Consider the following 14,047-nt stretch of genomic DNA (forward strand, 5'->3'; position numbering starts at 1 on the left):
ACTGTATAGTCCATGAGCTCTGCAAAACACATGCTCAGACATAAGTCAAAGGCTGAAAAGTAGACTGTGTGTTTTCTAGTCACTCTCTGAGAAATGATTACTTTGTCAGATATCAAAAAATAATCTCACCCTGGACATCAGGAATTACAGTTATTATTGAACCCGTCTATCAATTTGGAAAGGATATAAAGCTGTTGTCCCATTATTCCATGACTGCACATCCTATTCAGTTTAATACATGTGGAGCTCTGCTCTATTTACATAATAATGAAATAAAACAATATATCCAACCTGACCGGAAAGCAGAGGAGGCACTGATGGCAAGCAAGGCAGCTTTCTCAGCAAGGCTGGGTTATTGCATGCATTGGCTAAGCCTCCAGCATTTGGTTTTGATAAGCATGTAAAAAGCTTTTCCAAACCATACAGATTCGCTGAGCAAACAGATTTGATGCTTTCATATGGCAAGAAACATGTGAAGAATGACCTTTCTCTTGGTGCTTCAGCCCTTCTGCTTCCCAACAGACCCAGGAACCCCAAAGCAGACAAAAAAAAAAAATTAGTTTACTGGAACTGGGCTGGAACTTCTGTAGAGATCATGGATAGATCTCATTTCATGCATTTTGTTATCTCATCTCTATTAACTAATTTCTTTTCTTGGAGAGAAAACTCATGGCAATGCCTTATTCCTTGGCTAATACTATGTTGTTACCTATAAAGGCTAATGTAGTATTTTTCGAATGGTCAGAACTGAGTCTAACACTGGATCTGTTGAAATCCAACATGAAAATTCATTTCAATAGTGCCTAACAACAGGCTTTCAAAAAACGTATCTTAGGTTATATCTTGCTTTGAATTTAAAACAGAAGAGAAAATGTTGCGACATACCTGATAAGAAAGAAAATACTTTCCATTTAGTATCTTCCATAACACTTGTGCAGACCCTGTTGGTTTTCTGACTCAGCCTTTATCTGTTAGAAAGCAGGTATTTATGCCGATGACAAGTTAAACACAAATTTCTATTGAAACAATTGGCCAATAATAGCGTTGTTATTTATTTGGATTACGGTAGGGCCAACACTCTAGTTATGGATCAGGGCCTTGCAGTGGTAGGTGCTAGATGAAAACTAGACAGACGTATGTTGTTGCCATGACAATTGCTATAGTTATCTCAAATTTGATCCTTCTGAACTTGCATTACTGAAAGTATTGAAAAGAAAGGGTCCTTCAGGCTCAGTGAGAGTCCTTGTCCATGAGGGCTCCCATGGAATTCGCTTTTCCTTAATGCAAGTGAGGGCTGCCCATTAAGTCAAAACCACTCAGGATTCATAAGGTTCAACAAGTTGCCCCGCTCCCACAAGTACCCAGTAAGACAGGCATAAGAAACAAATATTCCCTTCTCAAGACAGCTTGTGCAGACAAACTGTCTGGCTGATCCTCCACCATATGTGCAGATGTCCAGTGTATCTTTGGCACCTAAACCGTACGCTGGAGACATCTGTGCCCTAATTTGACCTGAAGCAGGCATCCTAACATAAAGAGAAATCTCAAAATGCAAAGACAGCAGGCAGAGACAAATTATTTGGGAAATCAGATGAGAAAGGGTGAAGGGAAAGGATCTTTAAAGCAGTAGGTAAAGGCTTAGCTATATTATTCCTGATACTGTTATTGACAGCATACATTCCCATGTGTGATTTTAAGCAGACAGACAGACATCACAGGAACGACTCACCTTGGAAGGTCTGAGGGTTGCACTGGTAATTTGCCAGCAGCCTAAAAGACTGCACCTAATTTGCACCAAAATTTGCATGATGCTTAAAACAAAATACTCAGGAGGCCATAATGCTTGTTCATATGTGACTTTCTCATAAATTAATGGAAATTGTTTCTCTTTGGGGGTTCAATGGTAAAAGAAATCCACTGCTGATGTCTTCCTCCCAAAGTATCTCTACAGTTTGTACAAATCAGTTTCTGCAGACACAGACGTGACCTCCTGAAGAAGTATACAACTTCCCAAGCATCTACTACACAGTAGTGGCATGTGCCATCTCAGCTCTGATCCTGCCTCAATTATCAGTCAGAAGGATAAACAACTGTAATGAAAAAATCCTGACCCATGAGCACCAAACCTCCAAATCCTTGTGAAAACTGGTGTCCTCTGCTCAGACTGCGAGGTTTTGAGGTCAGCAGGCACCACTGCCACTCTGCTGAGCTCTACAAACCACTCTGACCCAAAACTGTGCCAGGGGAAGGTGACCCAGATTCTAAAAAAATTAGTAACACCCTGCTCGTAATGTGTGAATACTCTTCTCTGTGTCCATATATAGGGCACAGACTGACTATCTTCGGGTATAGCCAGACACACATGCACACATACTGCGTGGCTTACAGTTTTCCAAGTTTGAGGCATGTGGTACATATACGCCTTACCTTTATTTTTCAATCACAAAAGAATTCATTTCACTGACATCCCTTGGCAGCATATGGTGCTGCCAGACAGAGGAAGGACCTGCACAGAATTGTAACAGCTTTGTTGCTTTCTTCCATGCCCCAATGATAGGAAACACAACCTGGTAACATCATTAGCTGTTTCCATGTGAATGCAATGATACCCAGACAGTGTTAAAAAAACCAACAAACAACTAAAAAAAAAGCGTGTGCGTGTGGCGGGGGGAATAAGTGATTGTGACACAGTCTGAAACATAAACGTAACATCTGGAAGCACTCTTCCCGAGTCTGCCTCTTTATCAGACAGATGGCTGGAGAGCTGTAAGCCCACGGGCCTCTCAAAAGGTTCAAGGCCAAGAGGATAAAGTGCTACATCACAGCAGTTTTCCGTTATGTCAGTTTTTCTAACTGTCTCTCTGTTCTCCCACACTCAGTTTCTCTACCCGGTTGACAGAAATCAAAAGCACTGGGTGACTCCATTCCTCCGCAAACAAAGTATAACATCCACGGGCAGAAACATCAGCCCAAGAACAGCCTGAAGGCAGCTTGTTCCAGCCCACGTCCAGGTTTGCAGGAGCAAGAGGAGTTAGGCCTCGATTAGTCCCAGTTGCTGCTTCTTAGTTCTTGACACCACAGTTATAGGATGCTCTGGCTTTGGCAGAGAAGCCAGCTTAAGAAATTCCCCTAACCCTCCTTGCTCCTGCCCTTAATCCGTCTTTCTCATCCCCACAGCTGACAAGATACCAGCTGGTGGAGGTATGCTATAAAAAAAAAACCTAAAAAAAAAAAGACAATGAAAATTACTTAGGTTAAAAATAACCCTTGCTCTGTCTTGGAACAGCTCTCATACCCTGTGGTGGCAATCCAGAATAAGCTACACAGCAAATACGAGCCCTTTTACCGAAACTGTTCTCAGGGTAGATGTGGTACATCATAAATCAACCACACAAGCCTTAGGCTGGAACCAAACAGAGGCAAGACTAAGATATGGAAATGGTTATAATAGTAAACAAAAATATCTCTTCATCTACCCTGAGGACACATTTCAAACCTACCAGCTTTCCTCGAGAAACAAGGGAAAACAAGTGACCAAGCAGTAGTCTTGTTTTCACTAATCAACACTGTTGTTATCCTCATCAATAGCTACTTGAATCTCAGCACAAATTGCATTATGAGGCACACAAACATTGCTGATTTCAAGCTGTTTTCAGTTACTTGCTATAGTGGTAAAGTCTTTCTGAATAAATCTAAGTTAAGAAGCTATGGCTCTTGGCTTTAGCAGCACAAATTCAAAGAGAACAAGTATTACTTAAAAAAGTAAAAAAGCGTGACCCACTTAAATTCTCAAAACGTAATGGTAAACAATTATTGATGTGATGTATCTAAAATAGGTCCCTTGTTTTTTATTATTTATATGATGTGAAAGGTATATTAGCTGCTAAGTGGTGTTGCATTCAGATATAAACTGCTTGTTTAATGTAATTCTATCCATACACTAATGATAGTAGAAATATGCAAGAAAAGAAAAGCAACATGGCAACGAAAATGAGTAGTTTTATTGAGTATGGGCATTTATTTCCAGGGATATGAAGGGGAAAGAGTACAATGGTTCTCCATGGTGCCTCAGGGAGATTCCCGAGTAAAAGAGAGCACATAGAGAAAGGCCAGAACTTCCTGTTCATATGCCTAACAACTCAACACATCGCTCTCCCCATTATGACCAGAATGAATCCTGGATGCAGTTTTATCTGGCTACCACAAAATAGTTTGTAGGAGGCAGCACTCCAATGCACCGAGAATCTATTCGGTGAGAATATCTAAGTAATATTCTGACTTACTTCACAACCAACTGGGGACATGTGACAATACAAGGGGAGAGCTAAATTGCTCCTCTTGGTTGCAACAGAGGTATAAGGCACAACTGTAGAAGACCCTTCATTCTCCTTTCCTGCTAGTTGATTCTCTGAGCTGTGCTAGAAATAGCTGGTCACGTAAAGAAAAATAACATACTGTCATCTTCTTGACAAGCTGTGTGAATGTTCATAAAGCATTCAAGAACTACAAACTTTCATTTACTTGCTTTTCAGAAGCTCTTTTGCAAAGACAGTGGAAAACACCTCTCTCTGCTTAAATTAACCAACATATTTATGAGTTAGTTGAGTTTGCTGAGAGAGAAGATTAGCCTGTGTTGATGCTGGAACTCCAGAACAGTACCTCACATCAACATTGACCTTGCTACAGAACTGCCCATCACCCAAATGAAGTGCAGTGCTTAAACTAGCCTGAAAAAGCTGGTGGCAACACAGAAAAATCCCATTAGGGACTTGCAATTCTCAACCAAATTAAATTAGCTTAATAGAATATTTGTGCTCTGCGCAGAGGCCTGCAAGTGACACTTAGAAACTCAGTGCCCACTACATCCTACGCTTTCCCACTGGGATCTCAGTACACACATGCCCAGTTTTCCCCACCCAACTTCCTTGTACATAAACATTTCATTCAAACCTAGGTTCGTCATGCTTTCAGAAGACAGCGACTATTTACATACCCAAATGAAAGAGGCTTTAATTAAAACATTGACTTTTATTTGCATAATTAGTGCTAAAAATATTTTTATGGGTTAATTAGACTTTATGCAAATTGGATTGAGAAGATTTAATTTGGGGCTTGATAACCTGACTATTATAGTTCCGCAGTGGCAAATACGTTGTTACATGTCAGCATTACATGTTCTAAAGCCACGTCTTCCCTTTCAAACTGTTTTGGTTTTTACTTCTGGCAGGGTCAAATGATACATTTTTCCTTTCCCTTTACCCATCCCCACAAACCGTCCACTGAAACTCTTACTAACTGCAATGATATCAAGTGTAAATACACTGAATCAGTGAGCTGCTCATGACAAGAGAAATTTCCGCACTTTACAGAAGTCTAGTATTTCCCAGGCACAGAATACAAATGTTAAAATCTGCTCAGGTTTTCTATGCCTGAAGATAGTACAAACCAACTGCATGGGAAAGCAATAACCAACCCAGCGTCTACCAAAGATTTTACGATACTCTTCAATAAGCCCAGGTTTGACGCTAATAATAAGCACAGAGCTAGGGGAGCATTGCTCGGATCTGTACAATGAAAATGCTCTGTGTGGACTAATGTACAGCAGTGTTGTGAGAATTAAGATGATATCCAGCAAGAGCAAGATAATTTCCACTGAAAGCAGCAATATATGACTTTACTATGTGTTGCGGAAGACAATCGTACTTACTGAAAAAGCACTGCTTTTATGTCTGTGAAACAACTAGATCAAGTCTCAGTAAAAATATATTAAACAGGAAAGCAGGCACTGGCAGGCCAGTTCATACCAGCACTCCCTGGAGTGCACTGGTCTGCCTCTGACAGTTACCAGTGTACGGCTTAGCACAGGAATCTCCAGTTCTGGGAGAAGTAACTGTTTGGAAAAGGGGATTCTTCTGTATTACATACAAGACACCAAATAGTGAAAGGTTTGAATTATCCTGTACCAATGCTTGAAAGTTACAGCAGTTCACTGTGGAAGAATTCATTGCTGGCTTGATGAACCAACCACAAAGGCTGTGATATGTTCAGAGAAACAAGGTCAAAACTATCAAGCAAAAAAATTATGTCCAGTAAAAACCTTTAAAATTAAGGATATTCATATTCATGCCAAAATGACACTCCCTCACGCCCCACACCGTAGGCCTATTCTATTCATTTTTTAATTTAAACTGATGAATTTTATTACCTGGAAACTGAGATGCCCTGTTATAGATCAGCAGATGGTACCATAGTTAGCATAAGTGTCTCCAGATTTCCAGGCTACAGGTTTAATAGCGATGTGTAGTGGTAATATGAGCCCTAAGTCTTTCAACCAATGAATGGTATCATGGATATAAATGAGTTTAATGTGCCGAGAATATGAGGTTTCATACCTGTTCCTTGAACTTGGTGCTATCCTCTGGCAAATAACTGTTGTGGTCGAATGCTTTCCACCATTCCCCACCTCTTGTTTCACGTCCCACTGCCGGGGGTCACTTGTCTTTGCACTGAGAATGTTTACACCTTTCTTCACCTTTGCCCTGTTGGAAACAGCAATTGTAAAAAGTTTACAAGAGAGTCATTCAGGACTGTGATCTTCCAAATGTAGCTCAGGCGTGCAAATCTCAATATATCAGTTTTAAGCTAAGTATTAGATATATTTCTAATCCATCAGTGTGTAAGAGAGTGGTATCATGAATGCAGATCCAAGGCAACATACCACTTTTTTTGGATGGAACCAGCTAACTGTGTGCCTTTATCTGTTCTGCCAACAGCAGGCTGGAGTTATGATTAAGACTGAACCTGTAGGAAAACCTGCACTCAAGGTTCTTTTCTCTATTCTGGCAATAATTTCTCCCAACACAGAAGACTCAGGAAGGTTCTGTTCATCTGTATCAAGACAAACTTGTGCTTCATCATTGCACAGAGGAATACTTCACTGGGGTTTTTTAAATAATCCATTTTTATTCCACATGATATTCTTTTAGATATCAGTGGACAGGTTGTTGCTCTTCTGCCTGATAATTCCCTCTTTGTGACAGCTTCCCAAGGAAATTTCTGTTTGAAATCTCCAGCCTGGAGAGAATACAGCTGTTGGTTAAGACGAGACTTTGCAACTCAGAGATGTTCTTATAGGATGCAAGTTTCTGCCACTGTTAGTTGTTACATCCTGTGGAAAAGTTAACTATTTATCTAGTGATACTAATAACATCAGCAATAACTGTATGGAGGATTAATTAAAGAGCACTTGCTTAATTAAGGAACATTTGTATAAAGAACTCCCAGCAAAGATGCTATTTGGGTGCAGAACGTTTAACTGCTGGTCTTCAGTTCTATTACAAAGCATCAGGAATGAGAAACAGAGATACTTATACAGCCTTTCTCTTCAAAAGACACTGAGGGACAAACTTCCACCAGCCCCCCGGACTCACACAAGACGATGAGCATGTGGGGAGCAGGATGCCAGTTAGAATTACATGGCTCTGTGAGTAACTTGGCCTCAGCATCGGATGGAGAAGGCAAAGGCCTGCTTAACTTCACACCACCGGAGTACATTCATCACGGCCTCTACTCAGCAGGAACTAGCGTCACCTTACCAAAGAGGCTAAAGCATGGTGAAAAATGTATTTTTCTAAAATACTTATGCAACACAAAATGTTAGTTATTGAGCAGAAATCATCATCTAACAAGATGTCGATATCTTCTTGACGTTTATGAGGACTCAGCACCTAAGTTCCTTGGAAAAACTGTTCTTTTTGCATTTTTAGACACTGAAACACTATAAAAATGTAGTCATGAATGATTGAGAGCACTTGTCTTCTTGTTGCAGTTTTTCAACAGTGAGACAAAACACAATTAATTTAAGGCATTGAAAAAGAAAACTTTTTTTTCTCAGTATAAAAGTGTAAGTGCTCAATTCTCTCATTTGTAACATGAAACACCATGGAGCTTCACAGATTACTGTCTTGCTCTAGTAAAACTAGCACAAACCTGATGCATCTCTAATGCCTTCAGTTGAATTACTCAGAAATGAAAACAGAAAAAGGGAGAATCAAATCCGTTACTGAAGGTTCATTAGAGCTCTAAGTCCCATTAAGTTTTCCAGCATATTACAGTTCAAATAAATGAACAATAAATACACATTTCATTAATAAGAAAACACTACCACCAATCTTGAAATCTGTATAAATCCATCCGTATGTTTTTGGTAGTATGTATTTTAGGAGACGTTTGGATGTATTTTAGGATACTGTTATTCAGCAACTGGAGAGAAGTAAAAACTGATCATTTAGATACTTTGTTCAGCTGTTCCTTGAGATGGGCTCTGAAATGGCATAATGTCAGTCAAAATGAGGTTCCTCATGTTTGGATTTTCAACAGAATTACAACTTTGTCAGCAGCTGCAAATCGCTCTTTCCACCATGACACAGTCAATACCTGGGCTCCTGTTAATTAGGACGGACATCTTGTATGGCCAAGGTTAGTGGTAAAATACACCACCAGAGGATGAAAGACCATGGCTACAATGCCATTTTGTTAATTAACTACAGTATGGGGCATTAAGTTGAGTGGTTTTCACATATGCCATTATATAAAGGCCATTAAAAGAAAAATTCCATCCCAGGGTAAAGTAGGTTATGTTTAGTGAGAAAAATCAATGTTGTGATTGCACTTAGCACTGGAATTAGGGTATGAACACCCAGAAGATTGAACTTCCTATGCAGAATATGCAGAAGCACAATTTGCAACTCTCCCTCTAAAAAGGGCACTGAGTTTTATATAACAAGGTCAATGGATGAATCAGAATTAAGTCAGACAGTACAAATCCCCATACATTTTTAAAAGCAGTCTGTACACATATGCTACAAGTGTTTTCACTTAAATTTTTATTTACTTAGTGTTTGAGTGCTAGTAGAGAAAAGTCTATTTAATTCCTTACCAAAGATTCGTTGACCTTGTTGTATGCTTGTGATTACATATTAATTTTTTTAAATCAATAGTGCCAACTTTGTACATAAAAATTTGGAAGTTATACTACCTCAATAAACCCTGAGACTGAGGACCTGGAGGCCAAATTGCTTGACAGTCTCCTGTATTTACCCACGTAATCTATGCAGTATACATACATTTATCATGTTTATTTAAGGGAGGCAGGTATGGTGACAATAGACAGAGATGACAAACAGCTGAAGTACTCCAGGTTTCCTTAGCGCATGGTTCCCCACTCCAACTGGAAAATTCTCCCCTTTGCCATGTCTGCTTATTCACGAGTAGATGGTTGTCCTCACACAGAGGCTTTCCTGCACAGCTCTACAACCTGAAAGTATCCACCAGTTGTAACTTGTCAGCTTGGACTTCCACCCAAAGTGGAGTCAAAATCTTCCTCTCCAACTTTATTCTAGACAATTATTGTATTTACTGTGGGTGTCACTAAATTGCCTCTATCACTTCGGCTATGTGCTCTCCACCATAGCAGTAACTAAACCAAGGCCCCAAGTCTGCTGCCCAGTAACAAAAACCACCCTTTCCTTTTTCTGGATCTAAACACAGACCCTGCTAAGCAAGCCACCTACATATGCACGAAACCGATGGGCAGCAGCTCATTTATTTCAGTTTGATTGTCTATGTGCTGAAAGTTAAGCACAGTTTTTGATCTTTTGACAAAAGCAGACCTTGCAACGGAAAGATGAAAGCCAGACCATCATTAAGAACGGCGCAGAATACCAGAGGTCAGCTTCAATCCCACACTGGATAGAGGACTCCATCTGAACGGGTTTTTGAAGCTTTATGAACACATGGTAGCCAGAACAGTGAAAGACTTTCTTGCTTGAACTTCTAAGGTTATTAATTCATAGCACAGGAAATCTCTGCCTCAGCTTTGTCTCAAAAAAACTGTCTCTCTTTAAATCTCTCAAATGCAGAATTAAAACATTTTGCTGGCATGCAGAACAAGCAGCTTCTCAAAGACATTACAGAAAAAGTCTCCAGCAGCTTACCTAGAAATCATTACTTAATTTTTGTCAAGACCAAGTAAAAACATTTACTTACACAATCTCACAGCAAATGCATTTGTGTAAATGTGCAATTTCCAAGCAAATACTTCATTTCCAAAGTGAAGTTTTTAGTTGTATACAAAGATTTCCATTTAGCACCTTATCTTCCTAACATGTCAAACTTAGAAATGATGCTTCTAATTAATACATTCTGATTAACTACAGATGAAAATCTAGCTGTTCCGTTTCACTGTTCTCAAATTACGAGAAATCTCAGCAGTATTTAGACATAATACTATACAGCTGATAAAGACAGTAACTGAAAGGGAATTGAATTGGCAACAGCCAGAACTGAAGATATGACTTATGATTTCAGAAGTTCAAATTATAGTTCCCTATTTAAATTTAAATTTTAATCTTGCAAAACTGCTATGGCCATGGAAGGGTTCTGCCACCTGCAGCAGTGCTATAGAGAGGGTAGACTGCTGACTATTCCACACCATTCTTCACATGCTGTATGATTTTGCTGACATATGCTAATCCTAGAGAGCATCACCTCTCTTATTCCAGAGAAAGTCATCCTCAAAGCACAGATCCAAGCGGGGCTGCATTGTCTGGGTGTGCTGTGATACAGATAAGTAATCTACCGGCAAAGAAAGAATCTGAAGTTACAGGTAGGCTAACACCATGCGAAGCTGATTAGGAGCCCCTGGCTGTACAGGTCCCTGATTCCCTTTAGCCTGGCACTAACACCCAGCTGGCTCACTGGCAAGCTAAGTTGGTAGCGTTAATCAGTGGATGATTTAGCTTCCTGGATGGGTCACTGCAAGATCAGATAAGCAGCAACGTCAGTGCTAGGGAAGTGCAGAAGCATGAAATGAGGGGTGGAGGGGGGACAAGGGCAACGCCCTCAGCAGCAGCAGGTACCTCTTACGTGGGGTTAGCAGTATTGTCAAACTGCAGTCCAACAGAAAGTTTACACAGCAACTTGGGTAGACAAGGCTGTACTAAAGAATGAAAACCTAAATCAATACTAAATTCCTATAATCAGTGAGCTTCATAATATCTGGAATAGTTTTCCAGATACTAAACCTTCTGGTTCCTGTTAGGTTGTTTGTTTTCAGAGGGTTATACTTAGCCCTGCATCTTCTGAGCTCCTCATAAATGCCATGCTACTCTCAGCATGCTGTACTTTGATCTGAGAGCAGTCTGGTTTTAGATCAGTGACCACTGCTTTGTACGGACAGTCTCTTCAGCTCACATCTGTTGTCCAAGCTGCTGTGCTGGAAGACTTTTCTTTAGGAAGTATTTGAAAGGTCAATATTAGAGACAGATGCAGGTTCAGTCTAACCGAGGGGGGATCGGCTCATCTATAAGGTAGTCCCAGAGTCACACGAGCCGAGCGTGGGCATGCTGTACCTCGCCATGCTGGGCAAGGGAGAGGATGCTCATGCTAAATCCTCTGCATTTCCACACGTAAATCCTCGTCTGTTTATATTTGTCAAGTTGGTGTTTCAACTTAACAAATACTGACCCCTTTTGGTCAGTCTTCTCTGGAGTCTCAATGTTTCTTGCAACTCTTTGCTAAACCTCTCTTAGTTGCCCAGACTAGTAGAAGCGCTTGACATTACCGACTGTAAAGGTCACATTGTAAGAAATTATTTTACTGTATCTCCCAAAGCCCAGGGAGCCTCTCCTGGTGGCCTGTTTCTGGGCTGCACTTTACAGCAAGTCTCTAACCTTCCTGAGTTCTGCCAAAAAAATTTCAACTTCTTCCTGCCATGATTTAAATTCACTGCTTTCCTTCTTTGTTCCCAGAGTAAATCAGGAGATTAAAGCCAGCTGCAGGAACCCATAAAACCCAGGCAAGAGACTAACCACAGCAATTAAGCAAGATTTGTTTTATTAAATAAATCTTTTTCCTTTCATCTTTCTATGTGAAATGAGTTGCTAGATCTCACCACAGCTCTGAATAAACAGGACAGACATCTGCCTGGCAAAACAATATTCATTAAAAGCTTCGTTGCTGGCCTTAGTTGAGAAGCCAAATGCAGAACAGAAGGATATGACCTGGTTAGCTGTGTCGACCTTTCGAATATGCTCCTTTAATTTGCAAAATACACAGAGAGAGTAAGTGTGATTAAGCAGCTACAGCTCTGCTTAGGGAATATGGGGGATAAGGTTTCAGCTCCAGGCTTCCTGCATGACTCTGCACAAGCCACAGGAGCCCCGTTTGCCTCCATCCTACCCTAGCAAGATTTCCACCTGTGCTTCACGTGGCCACCTCTTTGCTAGACAGGTTTTCATTGACAAGCCATATGCACAGGTAAGCAGCAAAAGAAAGCCTCATCTCAACTGGGGAATTTAGGTACTAAATTTATTAGGTAATAAGTTACTGCTAATAGTAGTATTTCAGACTTGGTTCCCATTAAGGAGGCTAGTCCAAAGGGCCATCCAGGCAAGAATTTTGTTTTCTTTGATTTCTAGATTTACAACATGGGCTAATCATTAGTAAAAGCAAGATCTTGCTCCTCAGAGCATCCTTTCTCCTTCAGGCATTTTCTTTCTCACAGAGTATCCAGAAAAGGCCTCCAGAAAACAGCTTTTGTAAAAAAGGGTAAACACCCATTTAAAATGTCAAAACAGCTAATCTCGAGGTATTCAGTCCTTGTTCTTCGCTCCTTCCCCTTTTCCTTTCACTTCTTAGAATGCTGGTCTATTTGAAACAACTTTGGAAAAAATGTCATGCCAAAACAAAAAACATTGAAATATTTTACTTTGAAAATGCAGTAATCAAATCCTTAAGAATCTCCAAACCAGAATGCTTAAGCTTCTTGAATATAGGTGTAATTCTGCGAGCAGCTGAAACAGATTTCAGTATTTCTGAAACCTCTTCTGTCAGCTGAATTGGACTAAATTCAGCTTCCCCAAAACTGCATATTTTGGTGACTTCACTGTCCATCAAAATTATATAAATTCCTTCCATTGCCAGTGAGGAATCCTGGGATTCAAAATTGCTCAGGGGCTCTTCTCTTGTAGTGTTTCTTACATAACTAAAATTCCCTGAGACACTAGGAAAATCAGCTGTCTTTTATTTCAATGGGAATAGGTGCTTCATATCCCTTAGGAAGCTTTGAAGAGCTCAGCTGTGAGGCACGAGGTGGATGCTGTCAGCTGTATTGCCACCCCACCCCCTGCCCCAAAAAAAAAAAAAAAAAAAAAAGAAATCAAATGTGCTTTGGGATGTTGCAGTCACAGAGTTCTTTGGTTTGGGCTGATTTCTGTGGTTAACTCTTTGTTAGCACTACCAGTCCCCCTGAAGTGTCCGGTATCCCATTATTTATTTCAAAAAAAAGGAAAAAGAGATGCTTTCTGTGAAGCTTGGAAACCACTACGTAAGTCACAGAGATAGTCATTTAATCTCCTAATATATCGCATGGCAAAACTGCTTTTTCCAGCACTGAATGTTAAGAGCACTAGTTAAGGGATTACAGGAAAGGCAGGAGGAAAAAAAAAAAAAAAAAAAAGCAGGAGGGAACTACACAACACAGAGAATCTGGATTTATCTTCCAAGCTGAGAGGAAATCCAATCTGAATTTACAACCTGCTAACATTCTGCCTCCAGCAAAGATAAACACTGTAAACTCCTGACATTCACAGAAGCTGTCACAGAGCTGTTACTGCATTTAACTCCAGCTCATCCTGCTTTCAGAGAAACAATCACATTTCAGCCCAGATATTACTGAGGGTTCTCAGATCCACTGGTCAGGTGGAGTATTTAAACCTGAAGCAGGCTCACAGGAGCTCAAAACATAAGGGAGCTCCTGCAATGGCTCTACTTGCCATTGCATTCAGAAGCTCTACTTGCCCTCTGCCTTGGCTAATTGCATTTATGGGGCCACTTAGGTGGCAAAACCAGCGTTATCGAGCTCAAATTATCAGAGCAGTAACAAGATAGGAGACAAGATGGTCCAAGGCAGAAGGCGGCAAAATCATGCACCAAATAACTCCAGTTCAGCATACACCTTCCTTTTCTTAACTCCCCAGTCCATAGC

The 14,047-nt window shown here is 40.4% G+C and overlaps 1 protein-coding gene across 3 annotated transcripts in view; it reads right to left on the reverse strand.

The window, feature by feature from the left end:
- The window catches only part of LOC143167478 (transmembrane protein 132C-like), a 219,872-nt gene that overhangs the window by 88,471 nt on the left and 117,354 nt on the right, over positions 1-14,047 (reverse strand). For all 3 annotated transcript variants that reach the window (XM_076352932.1, XM_076352931.1, XM_076352934.1), the window contains one exon: positions 6,393-6,539. In XM_076352932.1, the coding sequence (XP_076209047.1) occupies positions 6,393-6,539 (147 nt within the window). The remainder of the gene's footprint in view (positions 1-6,392; positions 6,540-14,047) is intronic.

The sequence above is a fragment of the Aptenodytes patagonicus genome, chromosome 15, assembly GCF_965638725.1.
Source record: "Aptenodytes patagonicus chromosome 15, bAptPat1.pri.cur, whole genome shotgun sequence".
Taxonomy (NCBI): domain Eukaryota; kingdom Metazoa; phylum Chordata; class Aves; order Sphenisciformes; family Spheniscidae; genus Aptenodytes; species Aptenodytes patagonicus.